This window comes from Mus pahari, chromosome 17, assembly GCF_900095145.1.
Source record: "Mus pahari chromosome 17, PAHARI_EIJ_v1.1, whole genome shotgun sequence".
Taxonomy (NCBI): domain Eukaryota; kingdom Metazoa; phylum Chordata; class Mammalia; order Rodentia; family Muridae; genus Mus; species Mus pahari.
Genome location: NC_034606.1, coordinates 66,107,799 through 66,131,857, shown reverse-complemented (window position 1 = coordinate 66,131,857; position 24,059 = coordinate 66,107,799). Strand labels below are relative to the sequence as shown.

Here is a 24,059-nt window from a genome sequence, read left to right as displayed (position 1 = left end):
AGCCTTTCAGACAGTTCCAGTCAGGACTTCAGCTAACCCTGCACTTTCTCGGCACACAGAGACTGGACAGCTAATGCTACAGCTAGCTTTCCTAAGACTAACCATGTTTTCTAATTCTCTTGCCACCCTCCACAAAAGGAATTTTTCACTCCAATCCAACAGGAAGCAGCCATAGAAAATCGTTGTCCCAACCCCTTGAGTTGGAGGTGTCTGGGTTTTGGTTATATTATGAATTACAGATATGTCGTCATTTAAGTAATAATTTGAAAATGGTTGCAATTTTGGACAGGAAGAAAACTAAATAGAGAGTTTAGACTCAGGGATTTCTATCTTTCCTTTCCTCATCTCTATCCTTCTTTCTAAGGTAAAGAAACATTGAGAGGAAAAAAGGGACATAGAGTAATAATATAAGAAATTAGATATATGGGGATGGATTGTTAAATTTACTATTAAAGCATTTGATAGGCATAATCTTACATTTGTAGAAGTCTTTATATTTTGATTCAGATTTGAAGTTATATACTTTTACATTGTTACAGAATTTTGGATACTGATACAGGTTTAAGATATTCATTGGTATAAATCTTTATATATTGATACAAATTTAAAATTAATTTTGTTGCTCTTAGGCATTGTGCTTATTATGCAACTCCTTTAAGAATACAAGACTTAGACACAATGCCTCTCATAGCTGCGCTTATAATCTGTTAAGGATGATTAAGTAATGTGAGTTAATAGTCAGATACTAAACTCATGGTCATATAGATTCTAATCTAGTTAAGTGCAATGAAGTGTTTTCAAGCTTATTCAAATAGTAAAAAATAGCTAAAAATGATCAATGTTGAACAATTCAGTTATGCGTGTGTATGTGTGTGTGTGTTTGTGTGTGTGTGTGTGTGTGTGTGTGTGTCTTCAAAAGTTTCAGGGACCCACAGAATATGGTATTTAATGTTATTGCATTATTAAATGTCTTTTGTCTATGAGACATGTCTGCTCCTTTCAGTATGCCCATTCCACTTCAAAGACGATTTTGAACATCAATAACTCAAGGCTGAGTGACTACACTGTGACAAACTAGCCGCTGGGCAAGAAATGCCCCAATTTCATCTACAGACAGAATGCTGTTCAAGTAAGACAAACGGACACGGAAGTTGACTGTTAAACTCTGCCAAGGGATGACCTGTAATGCCATCAGGAAAGATATTTCTGATCTTACATGAACCAGCAGCTGAGATCAAGAAGCACCTGTACTGTCAGGTGGAGGAAGGGAGATGCTGAAGAAGGGAATAATATAGCCTGGCCATAGCATAAGCCAACAAATGACTCAGGAATAACTGCTGGGGGAGGGGAGCATCAGGGAGAGGCGTTTGAATTCCCACACCTAGGAAACAAGCTGATTAATAAGATACAACCAATCTAATCAATGGTCCCATCATCCAACCAGAACCAATCCTAGAGTCGATTACAGCTGTGGCTCACAGGCTGAGCTCTGTAGCAGGAGATCCAAGGACTGTGATTACCCAAGGCAAATGCCTGGAACGGAAAAGATTGGGCCAGAATGCATGAGAAGTGTGTCACTAACTGATGGAGATCCTGGAAAAATTATACCAAAGCAAGAACAGAGAACAGAGTCCGGTCTCTGAGAGGGGAGGAAGGCATGACTCGGCAATCTTCTGTGAATGTCCATCATTCTCTAACTATGGGTGTACTAATGTATAAGAAAGTACAAAATCCACTGGTAATCATTAAAAAATGGTCCTTAGGGACTGGAAAGACAGTATAGCCAGCGAATAATTTGTCACATAAGTGTAACGACTTGAATTTGAATCCCCAGAATTCATGTGAAGCTGGGTACACATGAGTAATATCAAAGCTACTATACCCAGCTTCACACAACTTCTGGGGAAGAACAAGCTGGAAGGGCAGACAGGACATGGCCAGGTTGCTGAAGCAGTACCAGGTGCTCATGAATGTCAAGCTGGCCCGTGATGTGGAAAGCGCCACCTACAGGAAGCTGCTGGAAGGTGAGGTGCACTGGTGGATAACTACATCCTCCAATCCCTGAGGACATCTCCATGGTGCCTTGTGGGAACAGGACAGAGGATGGGGGATGAGAGGCGACACAGTCACATGACAAATCCCAGGACGAGAGACTCAGGAGACCAACATCAGGGTGCCGATCTGATTTTATTGAGCAGTGCATATGCTTATACAGTATTCAAGCCAACCACAAACTCCAAACTCCTCGGCCAATCGTATCTTGCCACACATGTTCCAATGGAAGCCCTGCCTGATGAGGTAACTGAGAAGGGTGTGGGGGCAACATCACCACCAGCTGTGAGGACTTCCATGAAGACTGGAGAAAGCAGCTACCTCCCTAGCCTCGGTTCTTTTTTGAAGTCACCCCAGTATTCCAAGAGCCATCTTAGATCTAATGCCACATATATACACGGCAGCTCAAGGTTCTTTAAGGAATCACCACTGCCTGTGGTGCCTTGCTCTCCCTCTCACTTTTTCCTTCACAAGGTTGACCTCCACAACCCCCATAGTGCCAGGTCCCGAGGAGAAGTAAGGGAACACTACCGGTGGACACAATGGTCCCTTCAAGCAACTCCTTGCCAAAGATTCTCAGTGAACCTTCACCAGATAGAGGGTTCCCATGGAGGCCGAAGACGTGACTGCCTAGTTCTCACCTGCTGCTTTCCTCTCCTAAGTTGAGTGATGTTGGACCAGTCACCATCTGTAAGTACTCTGCATAACAAACTACCCTTCTTCCCCTGTGACTTGATTATCTGGTCACAGTGTGCTCAACATGTCTGTGGTGTCCTTTTCCTCCTTCCCAGCTGTGGTGCAGTCCACTGTGTCCAGCGGCTATGGCAGTGCAGGTGGTGCCAGCAGCAGCTTAGGCCTGGGTGGAGGCAGCAGCTATTCCTACGGCAGTAGCCATGGCCTTGGAGGTGGCTTCTGTGCTGGCAGTGGCAGAGTCATCAGAGGTAGCCTCAGATCTTCTGGTGGCAGTTCTTCCACCATCAAATACACCACTACCTCTTCCAGCAGGAAGAGCTACAGGCAATGAATTCCCTGTCACCAAGAGTTTGTCCCTGATCCCAGACACCATGGCTGTAGAGCCCTACACTCAGAGCCCTGTGCTCAGGGGCTTCTCTTTGCTGGACCCCACCTCTACTCTCTGCTTGGGGCTGAGGAGATCATGTGCCTTCACTATTTCTCTGTTTATCCTTCTCTCCATCACCAGCTCTTGTCAGGCAACATGGCTCCCATCTATGAGTCTGCTGTCTGAGAATGGTCCATCATATACCCTCAAAGAATGAAAACTTGTCTCTGCCATGCAAAGTTCTCCCTGAGAATCCTAGCTGTCCTGCCTATGGAGGTTACATTGAGCAGTTCCCATCTGACAGGCAGCTCTCTTGCCCTTTCCTTCAATGACCCTAAATGTTGTGGCACTGCACCCCTGCCCCACAACAGACAGAAGCTGTCTCTGCTCCCTGCTCAGGTCTCTGACTCACATGTTCTGCCCCAATGAGCAGGATTAAAATGGTCACTTTCACACCTACGGGTTCAGAAAATTCCTCATTGCATGTACTCTCCATGTCTTTGGGCACCCAAGCCTGACCTTTACCCGCATGCTCTCTTCCTAATCTCATGAGACACCTTCATTTGATGCTGTAGGTATTCTCTAGGGACATAGTCACCATGAACTCAGCCTCTGTACTCAACATTTTTCTTTCCAATGCAGCATGAGCATAGAAAGGAAAACCATGTGTTAGAAGCTGGACCAGTGTGGTTTACTTTTTCTTTTTAGCCCCATCTTTTAGTGAATTGGTCCCTGAAGTATCTGAGGCTCCTCGCAAGTCTCTCCACTCTGACTCCCTACATCAGGGACCTCAGGGAATCCAGCACTGGCATTCCAGAACAGAAGTTGTTAGGAAGATGGACAGCACATCTTGTCTCTATAGTTTCCAGGTCCTTTGTCTTGAAGGCGAAGCTTTGAGATATTTCTATTGAACGAATGGGTGCAGTTAGAAGGCACCCATCCTTAGTGTATGAGTCTGAGGCCACATAGCACTGACTTCTGAATGAATCTCACATGACCCAGAGACTCTTGGTTCAGATGAAGAATGTTAAATTCTCAGGATATGTCTTAGTTGTCTTGCTGCTTTGAACAAATAGATAGCAAGAGAGGATTTATAGAAGGAAAGGTTTGCTCTGACTTGAAATTCCATCATGGCAGAGACAAATGGCAGTCATCACTTCAGAAATAGAGGCATGAGGAGAGCACAGCTGGTCACTTTGCATTCATACTTGGAAATTGAAATAATTGCTGTTCTTGTTCATCTCAGTTTCCCCTTTCTATTCAGCCCAGAGTCTCTCCTGCCTGCTCCTTCTGCTCTCTGTGACATCTTTTTTCTCATTCCCTCTGCATTCTGCACATTTTTCTCTCAGTATTTTATGTTACCTAAAGTTTCTAAGTCATTCCACTCTGCATTCTCCTTCTAATCAAAAAAGTGGTGTCTAAAAACTTCTCCTCAGCTCAGTTCCTCTCTCATCTCAGTTCTTACCTCCATTCCTCTCACCTCAGTCTCTCAGTTCTGACTCTTCTCTTTGTCCTCAGCTCTTAAACATCTTTCAGAACACATGATCACGTGTTAGAAAGTTTATCAAAAGTTCACACAGAAAGTTGGATCGTAAATTGAAATAGAAGTTTACAACAGAGAATGATTACATGCATATCTATTAGGAGTAATTCTCTGGCTAAACGTCCATCACCTGTCTCAGCTCCACAGGATCACTGAAAGTTTAAAACCATAACTAAGTTATAAGTGAAGTTTTGTATAGATAAACCCAGTCAATATTTTATCTTCTGTCCTAGCACCTATAATAAATCATTACTTCCCTTTTTATTACCTCTGGTTAATTGTTTTACAACCTTTGGAATGTGCTCTGAGTAAAGTCTGATTACTATCTAAGAGCAAGTAACTGGTGACACTTGGGAGACTGACAGAGATCTCATCGAAGTTTTGACTATCAGAAAAGGACTAATAGCAGTCCCACTACAAATGAGCTTAATAATCACTGATATAATTTTAGGAATTCTTAGGACTTAAGTCATCTATTTATCTATATAGCATCACTATAAGATTTTGTGAATCTGCAGAGATCCTCTCCAAAGGGATGATTTTTATATGTGTTTATTAGTAATTATTATATATGTTTAATAATAACCGGAAAAGCATATTAATAACAGGAATCTTTCCTAAAATGAATCCCTTACAGCCTTGTTTAATAAGGGCACACCTGTCACAGCTTATATAAGAATCCAAAGCAGGCCACATCAAGATGCTCACCTGCTGTTATCAGTTTGTCTCATTATGGCTCCTGACACAGATACCTATGTTCTGAGGCTTCTCATCACTGACCTCACAGCTCTGCTCTCTGCTTGGGGCCCATGAAGATTGATCTTGTTGCTCTGCTTTCTGTCCTCATGGTACGCCATTGCTCAACTTCTGATTGTCATCCTCTGAGCTCACATCATGATTCACTCACATTTGGTACTTCATGTTTTTTTCGGGTTTCCAGGCTCAAGTCTTCCTCCCTCTATCCAAGAGGTTGCCTGTGGAAGGATGTCTCTGTCCCCTTCATTCTTGGAATCATTGTCTGGGTACTAGTCAGAATGAACTGTTCCCTTCACTTCCAGTGGCCTGAGAAACCCCATCTTCCAATGTCATAAACCTCCTGTCAGTAACTGTGATAACACAGTCACTCATCCTGTGCTCATGTGATGTCCTCTCTGCCCTTTACTTTCTTTTTGTTTTCCCATTTGCATCCACAGCAGCCTCAAGCAGCATTAAAGAGAATGCCTCTAGGGGGCCCAGAGCCAAAGCATTGGCTTTCCCCTTGGTCTCTTAACACAGACAGCTAGCTCAGCCCCTAGTCTCTGCAGAGCCAGCCCAAAAATGTGGTAGTGGATCTGTGCACCTCCGCCACTTCAGGACTGACCCCTAAGGATGGTGTCCAGGTCATTTCCACTGTGGTTTTTGAACCACCCACTCATACATATTTTATAATTCTGGGGCTTGCCTCCACCACGTTAAAGGGACTTATAGTCCATCCCTCATTAGTGGACAATGATTATACATGAGAAATTAAGATTCTGGTCAGTGCCCCTCGAGGACCAATATCAATCTTGCAAGGGCAATGCTTGGCACAGGCTCTGCCTCTACCTCTAGATACCTCTCGCCCAGCAATAGGCACATGGCATGGCTCTTCTCAACCAGGCTACTCAGACCTGTACTGGGTCCAGGCAATCACGAAGGACCGCCCTACACTCAGCCTTAAGATAAATGGCAAGAGCTTTGAAGGCATTTTAGATTCAGGCGCTGACTCTACTGTAATTTCACTGAGTGCCTGGCCTTCCGCTTGGCCTTTACAAGCCACTCTGACCCATCTACAAGGAATTGGACAATCAAAAAATACTCTCCAGAGCTCACAGTTGCTGACTTGGGAAAATAGTGAGGGAAATTCAGGCTCTATTCAGCCCTTCATTGTTCCTGGCCTACCTGTTAATCTGTGAGGAAGAGACATTCTCTCTCAAATGAAAGTTTTTATGCGTAGTCCCAATGAAGTTGTTGCTCAACAAATGCTCTCCCTGGGGTATCTCCCTGGACAGGGATTAGGCAAAAATGGACAGGGGAGGCCTATGCCAATAGCTGCCTCTCCCAAAATGGATCATGCTGGCTTAGGTTATAGTTCCCATTTTTCATGAGGACCATTGCCCCCCCCCCCCGCACGCCAGGCAGATAAGATTACCTAGAAGGATGACTCCCCTGTATGGATTGACCAATGGTCCCTCCCTGCTAAAAAATTGTCTGCAGCCATAGAATTAGTACAGGAACAGTTGGCAGCAGGACATATAGAACCTTCTACTGTGCCTTGGAAGAATCCAATATTTGTTATTCAAAAACAAAATGGCAAATGGTGATTACTGCAAGATCTCAGAGCAGTTAATAAGACCATGGTTACCATGGGAGCCTTACAACCTGGTATTCCCTCTCCAGTGGCTATTCCCAAGGGATATGCCAAATTAGCCATTGACTTAAAAGATTGCTTCTTTTCTATTTCCCTCCACCCTGAAGATTGTAAACACTTCGCATTTAGCCTTCCCGTAGTTAACTGTGTAGGGCCCTCTCCTCGATTTCAGTGGAGAGTTCTCCCTCAAGGCATGGCTAATAGTCCCACGCTTTGCCANAAGTACATGGCTCAGGTTGTTTATCCCTTCAGGAGATCCTACCCTGATTATTACATAATTCATTACATAGATGACATTCTTGTTTCTGGGCCTGATGAAAATCAGCTACATTGTGTTGGTCTAAAACTTATTAATGCTCTCCAGAGTCAGCAACTTCAAGTCTCGCCTGAGAAAATTCAGATTCACCTGCCTCATTTGTTTTTGGGCTTTGAATTGTTTCCCAACAGGATTCTCTCACAAAAGGTTCATTTAAGGAGAGATTCATTACAGAATTTTAATGATTATCAACGCCTGCTAGGAGATATAAATTGGCTCTGCCCCTATTTGAAGCTTACAACAGGAGAATTAAAACCTTTGCTTGATGTTTTGTGTGGAGACTAAATCCGCCTCCCCCTATACGCTGACTCAGGAAGCACAAGAATCTCTGGACAAGGTTGAACAGGCTATTAATGAACAAAGTATTGGGTACTTCTCTCCAGATCTACCACTCCAGTTTCTTGTCTTCCCTACACTCTTTTCTCCCACAGGCCTTTTATGGCAACTTAAACCTCTGTTCTGGGTACATTTGCCAGCTACTCCTTCTAAAGTATTGCCCACATATCCTCAGCTGGTTGCACATATTCTGTGACTTGGCAGGAAAGCTGCTCTTAGGCTTTTTAGTAAAGATCCTGACATTATTGTTCTTCCTTACCATACATCCCAAGTCCAGTGGTTAATTCAACACAGTGCTGATTGGGCACACTACTAACAGATAAGTGCAATTCCTACACAGGACACCTGTGGTTTTTCCAAAGAGAACAAAGCCAACTCCAATTGTTGGAGCTGCTTTAGTCTTTAGAGATGGCTCCTCCAAGGGCACTGCAGGTTTTAATAAAAGTGGTAAGATCTCATGCTTTGTAACAGGCTTCTCCTCAGCGCAGCTTGTGGAGCTAGCAGCCATTGTTAGAGTATTTGAACTCTTGCCTGATACTCCTTTTAATTTGTATACAGACAGTGCCTATGTGGCTACCTCTGTTCCCCTTCTGGAGACAGTTCCATATATATGTCCCTCTACTAATGCCTCTCCATTGTTTGCTAAGCTTCAGAAAAATATTCTTGCTCGTAATTCTCATTTTAAATTACAATATACATGCTTTTTCTGGTCTGCCGGGGCCATTAATTGTAGACAACAATGCAGTTGATCAGGCAATCCAGATTGTGGCTTCTGCCTTGTTTACCACTCCTCTTGCAGCTGCTTAGCAGGCTTACGACCTGCATCACCTTAATGCTCATACCCTGAGACTTAAATATTCCATTACCCATGAACAGGCATGAAAGGGCAATCAGGAGAATATGTAAAATATTTGTTGATTTGATCTACAGTAGATGAAAAGCTGATTTACTGATCACTTCAACACTAGACACAGGAGCATTTTCCCTGACTAAAGGAAGCCAAAACTGCAACCTGAATATTTCATAACAGTTTCAAATAATTTAGGTGTGGCATCACTGTAAAGTTGTATCCATTCCACTCTACAAGCTCACCTTCAGGAGCCAGTCCAGCCCATCTGTACAACATATAAGCCACAGCCCAGAATGCAGCTCACTCATCTGTTTAGCGCTGCTCTGCCTCTCTCCACGTTGAAGCCATCTCGCTTTAAGGAACCATGTTTACCAAAACCACCATCAAGAGTCAAACCAGCCACCGTGGCTACAGTGCCAGCTCAGCCAGAGTGCCTGGGCTCAACCACTCTGGCTTCAGCAGTGTGTCCGTGTGCCGCTCCCAGGGTAGCGGTGGCTCTGGTGCAGTGTGTGGAGGAGCTGGCTTTGGCAGCAGGAGCCTCTATGGTGTAGGAAGCTCCAAGAGGATCTCCATCGGAGGGGGCAGCTGTGACATTGGAGGAGGCTATGGCAGCCGATTCGGAGGAGGCTTCGGCATTGGAGGAGGAGCTGGAGGTAGCTTTGGCTTTAGTGCTGGAGCTGGTTTTGCTAGTAGCTATGGAAGAGCTGGCTTCCCGGTGTGCCCACCTGGAGGTATCCAAGAGGTCACCATCAACCAGAGCCTCCTCACCCCCCTGAACCTGCAAATAGACCCCACCATCCAGCTGGTCAGGACTGAGGAATGGAAGCAGATCAAGACCCTCAACAACAAGTTTGCCTCCTTCATCGACAAGGTGAGACATGGTCCTTCCTAGAGTTGCCTTGTGTCTGAAGTGAATACTGAACAAAGGTGGAGAAAAGAGGCTTCAGGTTTTGCTCAGATGTTGCCTTTCTTTCTAGATGATTCTCTGTCCTGGCTTTCTGCTGCTCTTTATTTAGAGTGGCATCTGGAAATCAGGGTCAGAGTTTCTCCCGCCCATAAGTTGTCCCATAAGGGTGCCTGACCCCAGTAGTCAGAGATGGGCTAAGGAATCACATAGCAGACGATTTTAGTAAGGTAGAAGTATATCTATACATAGTACAGTTGGGGGACATGCCAGCCTCACTAAGCTATATCACACTCCAGGAACACACTGCTAGGTAGCCAGTGGCCTGCATGAGTGCTCTGCCCTCCATCGAGAGGTGGTGTTGGAAGCTTCACCCTGGATTGTACCTCTCAGACCCAGGGCTGTGTTCTAAGTACACTGAATGTGTTTAGGCAGATAGCCTGAGAGGGCACACACACACTAGAGAAAGGGGTCATAGAAGGATGAAACTCAAACTTCTCCCATTCACACTCAACCCCTCCAGGTACGGTTCCTGGAACAGCAGAACAAGGCCCTGGATACCAAGTGGGCCCTGCTGCAGGAGCAGGGCACTGAGCCTGTGAGGCCTGAACTGAAGACCCTGTTTGAAAATTACATCAACAACCTTTCAATAGAGCTGAGCATCACTGCTGGTCAGAAGGGCCACCTGGACTCAGAGCTGAGGAGGATTCAGGATGTACTGGAGGACTACAAGAACAAGTGAGTAATGAGGAAGGAAGAATCCACTTTCTTAAACTTTACAAAAATGGAATCCCTAATGTAGACTTGGATAGCATGAATTAAGAAGGCTTGGTTATTGAGATGAAAACGACAACTTATCGGCAAAGAGCAAAAGCCTAGGACCAAGGAAGGTTATACAACACAAAAGGAATGAATGAATTGATACAACACAATCAATGTTTAGCCAGATGTGCACATTTATAGAATATGGGAACAGGGTCACAGGCTGCCATTGATGTCATCCTCCCACTGTCTCCAATGTGGTGCAATCTTCCTCTTATAGATATGAAGATGAAATCAGCAAGCACACAGCAGCAGAGAATGAATTTGGGGTCCTGAAGAAGGTGAGCTGACTAACCACAGAGATGGGTTTCTCTGCTGAAAGACAGAAATGGCTTAATATGTCTGGTCCATTCCAGAGAAGTGGTGGTCATGGAGACAGAGGTGAATGGTCTGCGCAAGCAAGTTAACTTGATGCCGTGTTGTTAATATTTTTTTTTCAGGATGTAAATGCTGCCTATGTGAACAAGGTTGAACTGCAATCCAAGGCAGACAGTCTAGCAGATGACACTGACTTCTTGAGAGCTGTTTTTGAGGCTGTAAACACTTTTTGTCTCCATTTCTCCTTTTCTCCCTTACCCATTCCCTCTATTTAATTCTGTGCAAAGTGTTGGGAACCTCTGTGATCCACACAGACAGAGATGACCATGGCTCTTTCTGTTGTGCAGGAACTGTCTCAGATGCCAACACACATCTCAGACACCTCTGTGGTCCTCTCCATGGACAACAACCGCAGCCTGGACTTGGACAGCATTATTGCTGAGGTCAAGGCAAAGTATGAGAAAATTGCTCAGAGAAGTCGGGCTGAGTCTGAGTCTTGGTACCAGACTAAGGTGAGTATAGAGGTTAAGGATAATGAGAATGCCTGAGACCCATCCTGAACTCCATAAGGCTCAGAGTCTATAACTAACAAATGTCTATCAAAGAGAAATTGGTGTGCTCTTAAAGCAAATGTGCTGAGCACTTGTGCTATAGAGTGATATTCTACTCTAAGAGAAAAATATCCCAAATACCCCATTTATGGTAAAGATGCCATAAATGGGGTTCATGCTCTCTGTACTCTAGATGTACACTGAGCACTGGTCCTCATGAGACACTAGAGAACATTTTCACTTCCTGGGGGAACTGTGGAGTCTGTGCTGTCCTTAAGCTTGTCTTGAGGATAAAAACCAACACATCCATGGAAGTGTGTGCTACTTAGAGGTGAATTTGCTTCTGCATAAAAGCACATAAATACTCTCTCTTTGACTTATCTTTAGTATGAGGACCTGCAGAATACAGCTGGCAAACATGGCATTGACTTGCACAAAATCAAGCAGGAGATCGCTAAGATGAAACAAATGATCAAGATAATGAGATCACTGATCGACATCATTGACAGGCTGGTGAGATAGACAGAGAAATGCAGGGCTTGCTGGCCATTGTTTCCTGTCCTCTATGCTCTTGCTCACTGGAAACTAAGATCTGGGGCTTAGCCTCTCCAGAGTTACACATTACCTTTTTTGTTGATGTTGTTCCTCTCTCTGCCCAGGTTGACAGGTTGCGAGCTAAAATTGATGGTGCTGATCAACATGGGGAGATGGCACTTGAGGATGCCAGGGGCAAGTTGGAAGGGTTAGAGAATGCCCTGAAGAAGGCCAAAGAGAATATGGCCAGGCAGGTGAAGGAATACCAGGAAATCATGGATGTCACGTTTCCCCTTAATGTGGAAATCAGCATCTACAGGACACTCCTGGAGGATGAAGAGGGCAGGTAGGTAACTATATACGCCTGAGGACACTTCCGTGGAGCTAATCATTCAGCCCAAGGTAAGGGAATATTAGCTGTGAACACAATGGTACCTTCCCAAAAGTCCTGGTCAGGACATTACCTGTGAACCTTCCCCTGATGGAGGGTTCCAACTGAGACTGAAGCATGGTTGCCCAGGTCTTACCTGTTGCTATTTCTCCTAGGTTGAATGGTAAAGGCATTGGACCAGTCAACACCTGTAAGTACTCTGCTTGCCAGCCTCCATTTCTCCTGCCCTTGAGTCTGGTTCAGTTGATTACAGTGGGCTCACCATGTCTGATGTATCCTCTCTCCTTCACAGCTGTGGTGCAGTCCACCCTGCCCAACAGCTATGGCAGTTCAGGTGGTGCCAGCAGCAGCTTAGGCCTCGGAGGAGGCAGCAACTACTCCTACAGCAGTAGCCATGGCCTTGCAGGTAGGTTCAGTGCTAGAAGTAGCAGAGGCATCAGTGGTGACCTTGGCTCCTCTGGTGTCAGCTCTTCCATTATTAAAAACATCATCAACACATCCTCCAGCAGGAAGAACTATAAGTGCTGAAGTCCCAGCCACCAGAGCTTGTTCCTGACCCCAGATGCTGGATACCCGTGTTCAAGGCCATCTCCTTGCTGACCTCTGACCTCTACTCTCTGCTTGGAGATGAGGAGGCTGGGTTCTGTTGCTTTTCTTCCTGTCCTCATGATTGCCATTGTTAATCTTCTGATTGTCACCCTTTGAGCTCATATCACAATTCATTCACATTTCTGCTTCATGTTATATTCATTTTCCAGACTCCTGACTCTCTAGCTCTATCTATGAGGTTCCTGTGAAAGTGTGCATATGTCCTCTTCATTCTGGAAATAATTTTCTGGGCCCTACTCAAGAAATGAGCACCTCCCGTTGAGTTTCCAATGGCCTGAGAGACCCCATCTTTCAATGCCATAAACCTCCCTTCCCTGTGATGTAGAGTCTGTGCCCATGTGATGTTGTCTCAGCTCTGCTTTCTGGAAATTGCTAAATAAATCAGGTTTATAACATAATGACCTTTTCCATGTGTATTATTTAAGAGCAAATTCATTGATGTAGAAAGTCTGCAGCCTTATCATGCAAGGTCTTTTTAGGGTATCATTACTGCTCCCTCCTCCAGCTATGTATATTTTTATTTGTTCTCATATTCTAATGTAAATTTGGGTTCATATTTTTATTGTATTTAATACCTTTTTCAATGAAGTAGGATTTCATCACTTTCCCACTTACACCCACCAGCCCCTCCCAGGTGCCCTCCCCTAAAACCCTCACCTGCTTCTCTATTCTCAAATTGATACTCTTTTGGGAAGCCTTTATTTCCTTCATTTTCATTAAACAATTTTTAATGTATCCATTTCCCTTATGTTTCTCTGCCTTTCTTTAGAAATTGTCAACAATTGTCAGTTCGGAGTTCCTTCCCGAGTGAATTGCCTCCATGTCAGTGAGAACAAGAATTTGCAGCTATTAGTGTCCACTCAGTGCTAACAGCCTTGTTAGGAATTAGTGGTGAGGTCCCTCTGATATGTTAGCGAACAGATCACAGTACTCAGCCAGAGCATTCAAATGGAGAAACATTCTTTAACAGTTATAGCAAGGGCCTTTGACAAGAAAATAAGGTATTTGTTTTAGAATTACACTTGCCTTCATGACCAAGAAACTTGCCTGAAAACCAGGACCAGTAGCAGGGAATATTTCTTTCTCCTGAACTTGAACTGCATTGCTGAAACTGTGTCTTAAACAGGTTATTCAAAAATGGCCATGCACCCCACCTATAACACCTACAACTGGGAAATACTGGAGACACTGAAGCTGGTCAAATTAGGGAACTTGAGTCATTCAAAACCTGAAATTCTTATTGTAGGACATGTAAAGGCTTTGGGAGAATATGCCTCTGTCCTCATGAATACTCAAAGAATATGAGTTTCCATGTCATTGGACAGGCATGATGGTTTCACCCTGTGTTTCTGTCCTAGTATACTGCCAGGATTTGTACATCAACTTGACACACACTGGAGACACTTGAGAGAAAAGAAACTCTTTTGAGGAAATGCCTTCATGAGGACCAGAAGCAAAGCAGTTTCTCAGTTAGTGATCAATGGGGCATGGCCCAGCTCATCGTGGGTGGTGTCTTTCCTGAGCTAGTGTTTCTGGGTTCTACAAAAAAAAATGTAGGCTGAGCAAGGCATGGGGAGCAAGCCAATAAGCAGAACCCATATGTGGCCTCTGTATCAGCTCCGACCTCCAGGATCCTGCCATGTTTAAATTCCTGTTCTGATTTTTTTCAATAATGAGTAACAATCCAGAATTGTAAGCCAAATGAATTCTTTCTTCTCCAATTTGCTTTATTCCCATGGTGTTTTGGCATAATCCCAACAAGGACAGAATTTGGTACCAGTATAGTGAGGTATTGCTGCGGCAGCCCTGACCATGTTTGGGGGAGGATTATAGAAATACTTTGCAACTTTGATCTAGAAAAGTCAGAGAAGATTTAGATCTCAGTGGGAACTTGTTTAGGAATTTCAGGGATAAGAATTTTGAGAGTAGTGCAGAAGATGGCGGCCTAGCTTGTGATATTTCAAAGATAAGATTGAAAACTCTATCAGGGATATTTTGCTATTTTTATTTAAGATTCTGTCATTCTGGTTACAACACTACATTCTCCTCAAAGGAAAATGTACCAGAAGGATATTGCAATTTGTAACATCTATACACCAAAAACAAAGAAATCCAGGCTAGTAAAAGAAATAGTATTACAACTTAAATCACATATATACCCTCACACACTGAAAGTGGGAGACATTATTACCTGATTCTCATCAACAGACAGGCTACCCAGGCAAAAACTAAAGAAAGAAATGCTGGAGCTGACTGATGTTATAAATCAAATGCACCTAACAGATATTTACAAAATATTCTACCCAAACAGATAATAATATAATTTTCTAAGAAACTCATACAACTTTCTCCAAACTTGACCACTTACTGGACACAAAGCAAATTGTTTCAGAAACAATAAAAAGATTGCAAACTCATTGTAAAATAAACAAATCACTACTGAATTTTTTAAAAATGGCTAAAAAAAGAAAGTTAAAAATGTCTAGAACTGAATGAAAATGAATACACAATATACCCAAGCTTATGAGACACAATGAAAGCTAGTTCATTAAACTAAGGGCTTATATAATAAAACTGGAGAGATTTCATAACCACACACCTCAAAGCTCAAGAAGAGAAAGAAGTCACACCAAAAAAAAAGTAGATGGAAGGAGATAATCAAATTCAGGGCTGGAATCAATAAATAAAAACAAACAATGCAAAAAATCAATAATGCAAAGAGTAGGTTCTTTGAGAAATACAATTACAAACCCTTACTCAAGTTAACTCAAAGGGAGAATGTAAATGTCCAAACTAACAAAGAAAAAAGCCTGACATAACAAAAGTCACCATGAAAATCCAGAGAATGCAAGGACATATTTAAATACCTGTAAGCCACCAAACTGGAAAAACTAAAAGAAATGGATAGTTTTCCTCTTATACTTACCACTTACCAAAGTTAAGATCTTCTAGACATTGAAGCCAACGTATGATCCCTAGTGAAAGAGCAGCTGTAATTAAAAGTCTCCAACCAAAACAAAGGTCAGGCTTGGTGGGTTTTGAGTTGAATTTTACCAGATTTTAAAGAAAACTTAATACCAATACTCTTCAAATTATTTCACAAACTAGAAACAGAAAGAACAATGTCCAATTCATGAACAGGACCACAGTAACCCTGACTGGAAACTACATAAAAACTCAACATAAATAATTACAGACCAATTGCCATTATGAATCCAGATGTAAAAATTCTCAATAAATACTTGAAAACCAAATCCACGGACACATAAAAAAGATCATCCATCATGATCAAATAGGTTACATCACTGACACGCAGGGATGGGTCAACATATGTTCTTCAATTAATGGAATCCACCATGTAAATAAACTGAAAAAATACCTGCATGATCATCTCATTAGAGGCAGAAAAAACCTTTGACAGAATGTGACACCCTTCAAGATAAAAGACTCAGATGTAATATGAATACAAGTAACATAACTCAGTATAGTAAATGGCAGTTTACATTAAATCCTTAGCCAAAATCAACTTCAATGAATAGAACAATAGGGCAATCCCACTAAAATCATGAACAAGACAAAGTTATCCACTCTCCATACCTATTCAATACAGAACTTGAAGTCTTACCTAGACCAATAAGACAACTGAAGGAGATCAACAGGCCCAAATTGGAAAGGAAGTCAAAGTATCTTTATTTGTAGATAGAATGAAACCATACAGGAATGAACCTTAAAAGTCCACTTGGAAGCATCTACAGCTGATAGACACTTTCAGCAAGTAGTTGGATATAAGATTAAGTCACAAAAATCAGTACCCTTCCTATACACGAATAACAAACTGACTGTGAAAAGAATCAGAAAAAACACACCTTTTACAATGGCTTCAAATAATATAAAATATCTTGGGGTAATCCTAACCAAGCAAGGATAAGGCTCAAGTGATAAAAATGTTTAGTTTATTGAATAAATTGAGGAAGGTATCAGAAGATGGAAAAGGTCACCCATGCTCATAGAACAGAAGGATAAATGTAGTGAAAATGGCTATCCTACCAAAGCACTCTACAGATTCATTACAATCCATATCAAAATCCCAATACAGTTCTTTACAGATCTCGAAAGAACAGTTTTCAGCTACATACAAACATACATACATACACACACACATATATATACACCAGAAGGGGGGAGAGAGAGAGAGGCTGCACAAACCTGAATAATTAAAGATTTGCTTGAGGTCCTAGACCTCGGATTGTATTTTAGAGGTATTAGGGTTTGTTTTTGTTTTGTTTTGTTTTGTTTTTTAGCATAACATTTACACAAAAAAGACATAGTTGATCAATGTAATTGAATTGAAGAAATAGATATACACCTACAGGGCTGACTTTTTAATAAAGAAGCCAGAAATACACACTAGAACAAAAGACGGCATCTTCAACAAATGGGGCTGGTCGAACTGGAGGTCTGCATGTTGAAGAATCCAAATATGTCCATACTTTTTACCTTACTAAAAATTCAATGCCAAAACAATCAAAAATCTCCACCTAAAACAAGATACACTGAACCTGATATTAGCAAAAAAAAAAAAAAAAAAAAAAAAAAAAAGAAAAATAGAATAGCCAGTTGGGCAGTGGTGGCGCACGCCTTTAGTCCCAGCACTTGGGAGGCAGAAGTAGGCAGATTTCTGAGTTCGAGGCCAGCCTGTTCTACAAAGTGAGTTCCAGGACAGCCAGAGGTATACACAGAAATCCTGTCTCGGAAAAAAAAAAAAACAGAGAAAGAGAGAGAGAGAGAGAGAGAGAGAGAGAGAGAGAGAGAGAGAGAGAGAGGATAGCCTTAAATTCATTGACACTGGAAAAGACAGAATAGCATGAACCAGGCACCAACAACAACAATTTATGGAGGGGACCCCATGAAACTGTAAAGTGTCTGTACAACAAAGGATACCATCATTTGAAAAAAAGCAGCAGTTTATCTAGTGAGAAAAGATGTTTTTATCATCTATACATCTGATAGAGCTCTAATATCCAAAACCCTAGAGAACTCAAGAAATTAGATATTAAGAAAACAAACAACCCAAATTTAAAAATGGATATAGAGGCTGCCCTGGTACAGGCACAGAAGCCAACCAGACCACCTGCCTCACAGTGTGGGCAGAGGAGGTGGGTACCACTATGATGAAAGAATATGTGATGGAGAGATAGGAAAACTAGAAAGTCAGATCAGGGTGTGCACTGTGAAGAGAAGTAGAACTGGAGACAGGACAGTGGTGAGGACCAGGTTGATGCACCTGACCTATGATTAAAGCTAACAGCTATGTCTGAATCCAAGGTCCTTCTGCAGCTAGGTGTTGTGTCCACTGTCTGTGCTGTCACCAGAAACAATGTGGAATTCCATGATCCATGCTATTGCTGACTGTGAAGAACAATTAGGGTACTTTGGCTGTTATATACAGACTACAGGTGCATACTTGAGAAAAAGGGACATGGAAGGCTTCTGTGACAACTTCCACCCCTACCCCAAATCCCACATTACCAAAAGTAGCATGAAGCCATTTAAGAGAACACTTAAATCTTTTTTTTCTTAAAGTTTTGCATTATATTTTATTTTTTGTGTTAGATATTTTCTTTATTTACATTTCAAATGTTATTCCCTTTCCTGGTTTCCCCTCCAACCCCTCCATCCCCTCCCACTCCCCCTGCTCACCAACCTACTCACTCCTGCTTTCCTGTCCTGGCATTCCCCTACACTGGAGCATCAAGCCTTCACAGGACCAAGGGCCTCTGTTCCCATTGATATCCAACAACACCATCCTCTGCTACATATGCAGCTGAAGCCATAGGTCCCTCCATAGGTACTTGTTGGTTGGTGGTTTAGTCCCTGGGAGCTCTGGAGGTACCGGTTGGTTCATATTTTTGTTCCTCCAATGGGGCTGCAAACTCCTTCCTTTCTCTAACTCCTCCATTGGGGACCCCATGCTCATTCCAATGATTTACTGAGAGCATCCACCTCTGTATTTGTCAGGCACTGGCAAAGTCTATCAGGAGATGCTAAGGATGCTGAAGTTAGTTCCCCACAATGGATGGCATCTGGGGAGGGGATTAAAAGTTCTATTTAATGGGCAGACAACTAACAGTCTGACCATGGTATAATGAGTATCTAAAAAAAAAACACAAATTGGACTTACTTTTTTAAAATAAATCTTTCTTTTTGGTTTTTTTTTGGGGGGGGGTGAGGGGAGTTCAAAAACATGAAAGTGGACATGAAATGACTTAGAAATGAGTGTGATCTGGGTACATGATGTGAAATTCCCATATATTCAGTAAAAATATTCTGATAAGAAAAAGAATATACCACCTGGCAGTGGTGATACACGCCTTTAATCCCAGCACTTGGGAGGCAGGGGCAGGTGGATTTCTGAGTATGAGGCCAGCCTTGTCTACAGAGTGAGTTCCAGGATAGCCAGGACTATACAGAGAAACCCTGTCTCCAAAAAGAAAAAGGAAAAAACTAAAAGAAAAAGAATATAAAAGTTGGGATATACATCTAAAAAGAGGATCCTTAAAAGGTGAAACTCAAAGGGCTAAGAAATACTTACAGAAATGTCTAGCATCCTTCATTATCATCTAAATGCAAATCAAAACTACTTTAATATTTCATCTTACATCTGTCAGAATGCCTGATAAAACAACATAAGATAGTTATGGATGGACATGGGGGAACTGAAAGAGGAGGATCAAGTTGGGAGGATGGAAGAGGTAGACAAGAGAGGAGATATGGGGAGAAGCAACTAAATGTAATGGTCATTTGTGGGGCAGCATGGAAAACCAATACAGTAGAAGCTTCTTTAAATATATACATATAAAATGATTTAAGTGAGATAAAAAATAATGGGAAAGACAGAACCCCCAGTGAATATCTTGTCACCAAATGAGACTTCCTGTGCCAGGATTGGATGACATCTAATTGACTATGTGTCCAAAGAGTTCACATGGGAATCCCCAAATAACCCAGCCTGTTGCCAAACCTATAAGTTGCTCTACTCAAACTGATGCCAAGGCACTATTGCTAAAGAAAACATCTCCACAAATCACTGAACATGGAGAAATCCAGCTGGTGAGTACACAGCGGCTCTCAACCCTACGTGCTTGCGTCTTCAGTATAGGCGAGTACTCTGCATTCTTCCAATTGAGAAATGTAAACAACAAACCAGCAACAAACTCTTTGATCTACAATGGTGTCCTGCATGCAACATATGCTTGTGAAATATAGAAGGACAATGCTGTAAGAGTAAGCAGTATCTGATTTGACTTGAGGCTCACTTCACGAGATGGAGGCAATCACCAATACTACTTGGGTAAACAAGAACCTGAGACTAGATAGTCTAAAGGACCTAGGATAACACCAAATACTACTGTTCTACTAGAAGAACACAGTAATAAAGTGATTACTAATGACATTCTACGTTATTCATAGTTCAGTGCAAGACATAGTCTTAGTTACCATCAGAGAAGCTGGTGGGATCAAATTCAGAGACCCAACGTGAGATGATATGTACAAATGGAGATATCTTGAAATCTCAGTGCAAAATAAAATGTGTCCATCAGATCCTTCCCCTAGGGGCTCAGGGGAACCCTGTGTAAAAAGAGCAGGAAAAAGTGTCCTTTGTGTACATATTCTGGCTTCCAGATTAGTGTTTATGGGATTCCTGAGTGTGTGAACAAGTGGGTTTCTCAAGCTGCCTCTTGTGCTTTCTTGTGCTTTTTTTCCCTTGGGTTTTCTTTCCTCCTGTCTGTTTATTTTGTCCTATTCTGATAGAGAGCAGCTGGTCACTTTGCATTCATAGTCAGAAATCGAAGTAATTGCTGTTCTTGTTCATCTCAATTTCCCCTTTCTATTCAGCCCAGAGTCTCTCCCTATGGAACAGTACCAGCTTTCTGTACACCACGAGGGCAGGAAAACATGGTAGCTTCCCGATGCAAGAGGCTAAACCTTTAGCACTTCCAGTCTGGCACTGACTACCTAGAGAGCTGGTATTGGGTCTCATGGAAAGGCTGAAGACACCAGTAACTGATGGCCATAAGGTAATCATTAAGAAAGTAAAGAGGCTTGCAAGCAAGTGTTCCTGTAATATCCTTCCACTTGGGTCACCAGGCTGTTGGTGCTGCCCCAATTAAGCAGGAGTGTTTCTCCCCCAGTCACTCTCCCATAATGCTCGTCTCTAGAAACATACTCACAAGCACAGGATAGATGTGTTTTTCCAATCCAGTCAAGCTGGCAACCAAGATCAAGCATCACTCCTGAAAACCTTCCCCTCACTGGTAAGAGAGAGAGAGAGAGAGAGAGAGAGAGAGAGAGAGAGAGAGAGAGAGAGAGGCCTTTCCATGTCTCCTGACCTTGCAGGAAGGAGAGAGCAGCTCCAGCTGGTGGCTCATGTTGGTAAGAACTGAGTGCGGTGGATTGTGTTAAAATGCATTGTGCTTACTCTGCTTGTAGGTTGTTAAAAGGTCCTAGCAAGGAAAAGCAGGACAAAAACAAATAGGTAAAAATATGAATGACTGTTAACTCTCAGCGGTGGGAGCTGATGTGACAGCTGCTCTGCTCTGTGTACTTTGCTGCTACACAGGAAGGACACTCCTCCCCTTCTCAGGAAACACCACTTCTGTGATCTGCTGCCGTCTCTTCTGCTTCTTATTGGTTCCATCAATCCCTTTGACCTTGTTGTTGTCATCACCAGAGCTTTGTGTACACAGTAGGACCTCAAGTCCTTGTTGATGTATGGTGCACCTTGATCTTTTATTCAATCCCATCTTACAGATGAGAGGGGGAAAGACCAAGCCTCAGAAAAGGACCTTGGCATGTTAATAGGCAGGCCTGGGTCCCAGGGTCGAGTACTGAGGGACCTAACCCATGCTGGAGTTTCCCTCTATTGGGGAATTTTGGTCTCACTATGTATGTACTGGGTTCTCTGTCACCTCCCTCTCAGACCATAGATAGGACCTGGCCAGTGTCTTTCTCCTCCAGCCTTCCATGCCGTGCTTGCCCCCTACTGGAGATACAGCTGGCCTAGGAGACTAAGACAGGAGTTAGGGAGCAGGCTTCATCACCTGACAAGGCCATGCTGGGTGATGACATCAGCTGGTGATAGATGCACCTACACATCATGGGTGAAGGCCAAGCAGTGCTTACTCTACAGCTTGGTGACTCTAGACAGCAGTGGGAGGGTGATAAATTACCACTCTCTCTTCCCTCAGCACTGGCCTCTAGCCAAGATTTATTTTTCTGTCATCTTCCAAGAGTTCTTTTGTGCCTCTGAAATCACACTCCCTTGCTCTGACCCTTCTTTGTTCTTTGGTGATAAGGAGTAAGACATGTCTGTCATCGGCTCTTGTTGCCCTGTTACTTTGTCTCCAAAACTATCTTTGAAACCTCATTACTCACTTTTCTGTATCTTTAGGAACTTAGCAGTCCAGCAGTTGCTCATAAACACAGTTTAAGGCTGCTTGTGGCTCAACAAGGCTCTGGATGTTGAAGAACAACTTAAAATGAGGTCAGCACATTCCTGAATGTGTGTTGAACTTAACTGACTTCTGTGATTTTCTTTTTTTAAAAAAACAAAAAAACCTTCCCTGTAAGTTCCAGAATTATGGGCATAAACACATACATGCCATTACTCCTATACCATGGAGACCAAGAGACAAGGGGGTGAAAAGTGTGTGATGTGTGAACAAGGAAGGCTCAACTTCAGGAAAGCCAAGTGGGCACTTACATCTTCAAGAGGACATTTAGGAAAATACCATGATGTGTCCCTAACATCGTCAGGACAGAGAGAGTGGGTGTTTATCTTGTAGAAACAAGAGGTGAAACAAACAAGCAACAATGAACTGTCCAGAATTAGTCCCTTGGCCACTCCAAAAATCTCTACAGCATCTCTAGATAGTCTTTCCCCGGGTAGTGACAGAACATAGAAGCCCTTTGATACTTCAATGAATTAGTCCTTAAGGTAGTCCCTGGTTGGTTGCCATAACAACAACAAAGAAACACAGTGGGTTCTGTCACAACTACCTCCCCCGTTCCTCATGCCTGTTATTTCCCAATCCATTCGTCATTTTTCATGAGCCTCTGAGCTCACTCCAGGTTGCCCAACTCTTGCTTAATAAGGTGGTGCTTGGGGTGAATACAGGGCACTCTCAATGTTTCCTGTAAGAGAAATTTGTTTCTTGTTGGTCTGCTGGGAGCACAAGCAGAGCATGCACAGGCAGGGACCATGCAGAGAGCACTGGAGTCTTGCCCACAGGCCACCTGCCATTTTATTGTTTTCCATGAAGGTGACTGTGTCCAAATGGCCTAGATGTAGCCTGGTCTGTTCATGAGTTTCTTCCCTCTGAGTCCAGTGGCATGTCTGTTTCACACCCTGGAGCTGCATATCAATCAACTACACACCAATTGCACATCAAGAGAGCTGACTAACTTAAACGGCCCCCAACCAAGTTCCTCTTCAAAGACATTAATTCCACTGTGTTGATGAGTCACAAGCCTAATCTATCCCTCGGTTTTAGGGTTTGTACCCTCTGAAAGCAGAACAGAACGTGGTTCCCCTTCTCCAGGCACCGTCCGTCAATCATTCCCAGTTTCCAAGATCAGTGTCATCATTGTGTTCATGATCAGAATTCCTGATGGTACCTCCAGCTCACCTGGGTGTCATGCCATGCAAAGGAGAGGCAATTCCTAGCACAGTTCTGAGTGTTTCCTGAGACCAGCCTTCCTGGAGAATGTGAAAAGCACAGTCACGCATCCAGGGGCCACTCGGGTAAGCAGTACTCCACAGAGTTGTGACACAGAAAGGGAGGGTGGGTAAGTATTCAGCAAGTAAACACAGACCCATCTTCAGGGTCTTGGGTGGGTTAACTCTGCAGTTCTGGCTTTATTTAACACAAGCTAACCCAGCCACCACCAAGTTCTCCTATGTTCAGACACCTAAGTCATGTCTTTCTTTTGTGTGTGCCCAAAAGGTGACATATGGAGCCACCCGGTAGAGCAAGGCTCATCTGAAGTCCTCAAGGCCCATTCTGAAGCTAGCCAAAACACTCACTATCTAAATATTACATTTTCTAATTAGCCCAGACAGCCTTGCATGCGACTACTATTTTTCTATACACCCCTTTAGTCTACCTCAAAGCCCAGAAAGCTTCAAGAGGGTGGGAACCACAGAAAAAAGTCACCTCTCATCGTGGCATAGGATGAGAACTACTGTGCTGGGGAGGGAAGACAGTGGTCCTGGGTCCCGTTTTTAATTTCAACTTCCTCCAGGACACTGGAACTCACTCTTTTCATTTATAAAGCATGGGAATTCCAAGGAGGGGGCACCCCTTCCAGGGATCTCAGAGCTT

The 24,059-nt window shown here is 43.0% G+C and overlaps 1 protein-coding gene across 1 annotated transcript; it reads left to right on the top strand.

Annotated features, from left to right (window-relative positions):
• Nucleotides 1–8,910: 8,910 nt before the first annotated feature.
• LOC110334570 (keratin, type II cytoskeletal 6A-like) lies at nt 8,911–12,594 on the top strand. Its single transcript, XM_021216295.1, has 9 exons — nt 8,911–9,417; nt 9,974–10,188; nt 10,493–10,553; nt 10,713–10,808; nt 10,938–11,102; nt 11,529–11,654; nt 11,801–12,021; nt 12,222–12,256; nt 12,359–12,594. Exons 1-9 carry the CDS (start codon nt 8,911–8,913, stop codon nt 12,592–12,594), a joined length of 1,662 nt encoding a protein of 553 aa, XP_021071954.1.
• Nucleotides 12,595–24,059: the final 11,465 nt, after the last annotated feature.

What these genes read in the sequence shown, in the direction of transcription:
- LOC110334570 (XM_021216295.1), top strand. Translation starts at nt 8,911, where the DNA reads ATGTTTACCAAAACCACCATCAAGAGTCAAACCAGCCACCGTGGCTAC. An exon ending in CTGGAGGACTACAAGAACAA is followed by an intron (nt 10,189 to 10,492) that starts GTGAGTAATGAG and finishes TTCCTCTTATAG; the next exon opens with ATATGAAGATGAAATCAGCA. An exon ending in AATTTGGGGTCCTGAAGAAG is followed by an intron (nt 10,554 to 10,712) that starts GTGAGCTGACTA and finishes TTTTTTTTTCAG; the next exon opens with GATGTAAATGCTGCCTATGT.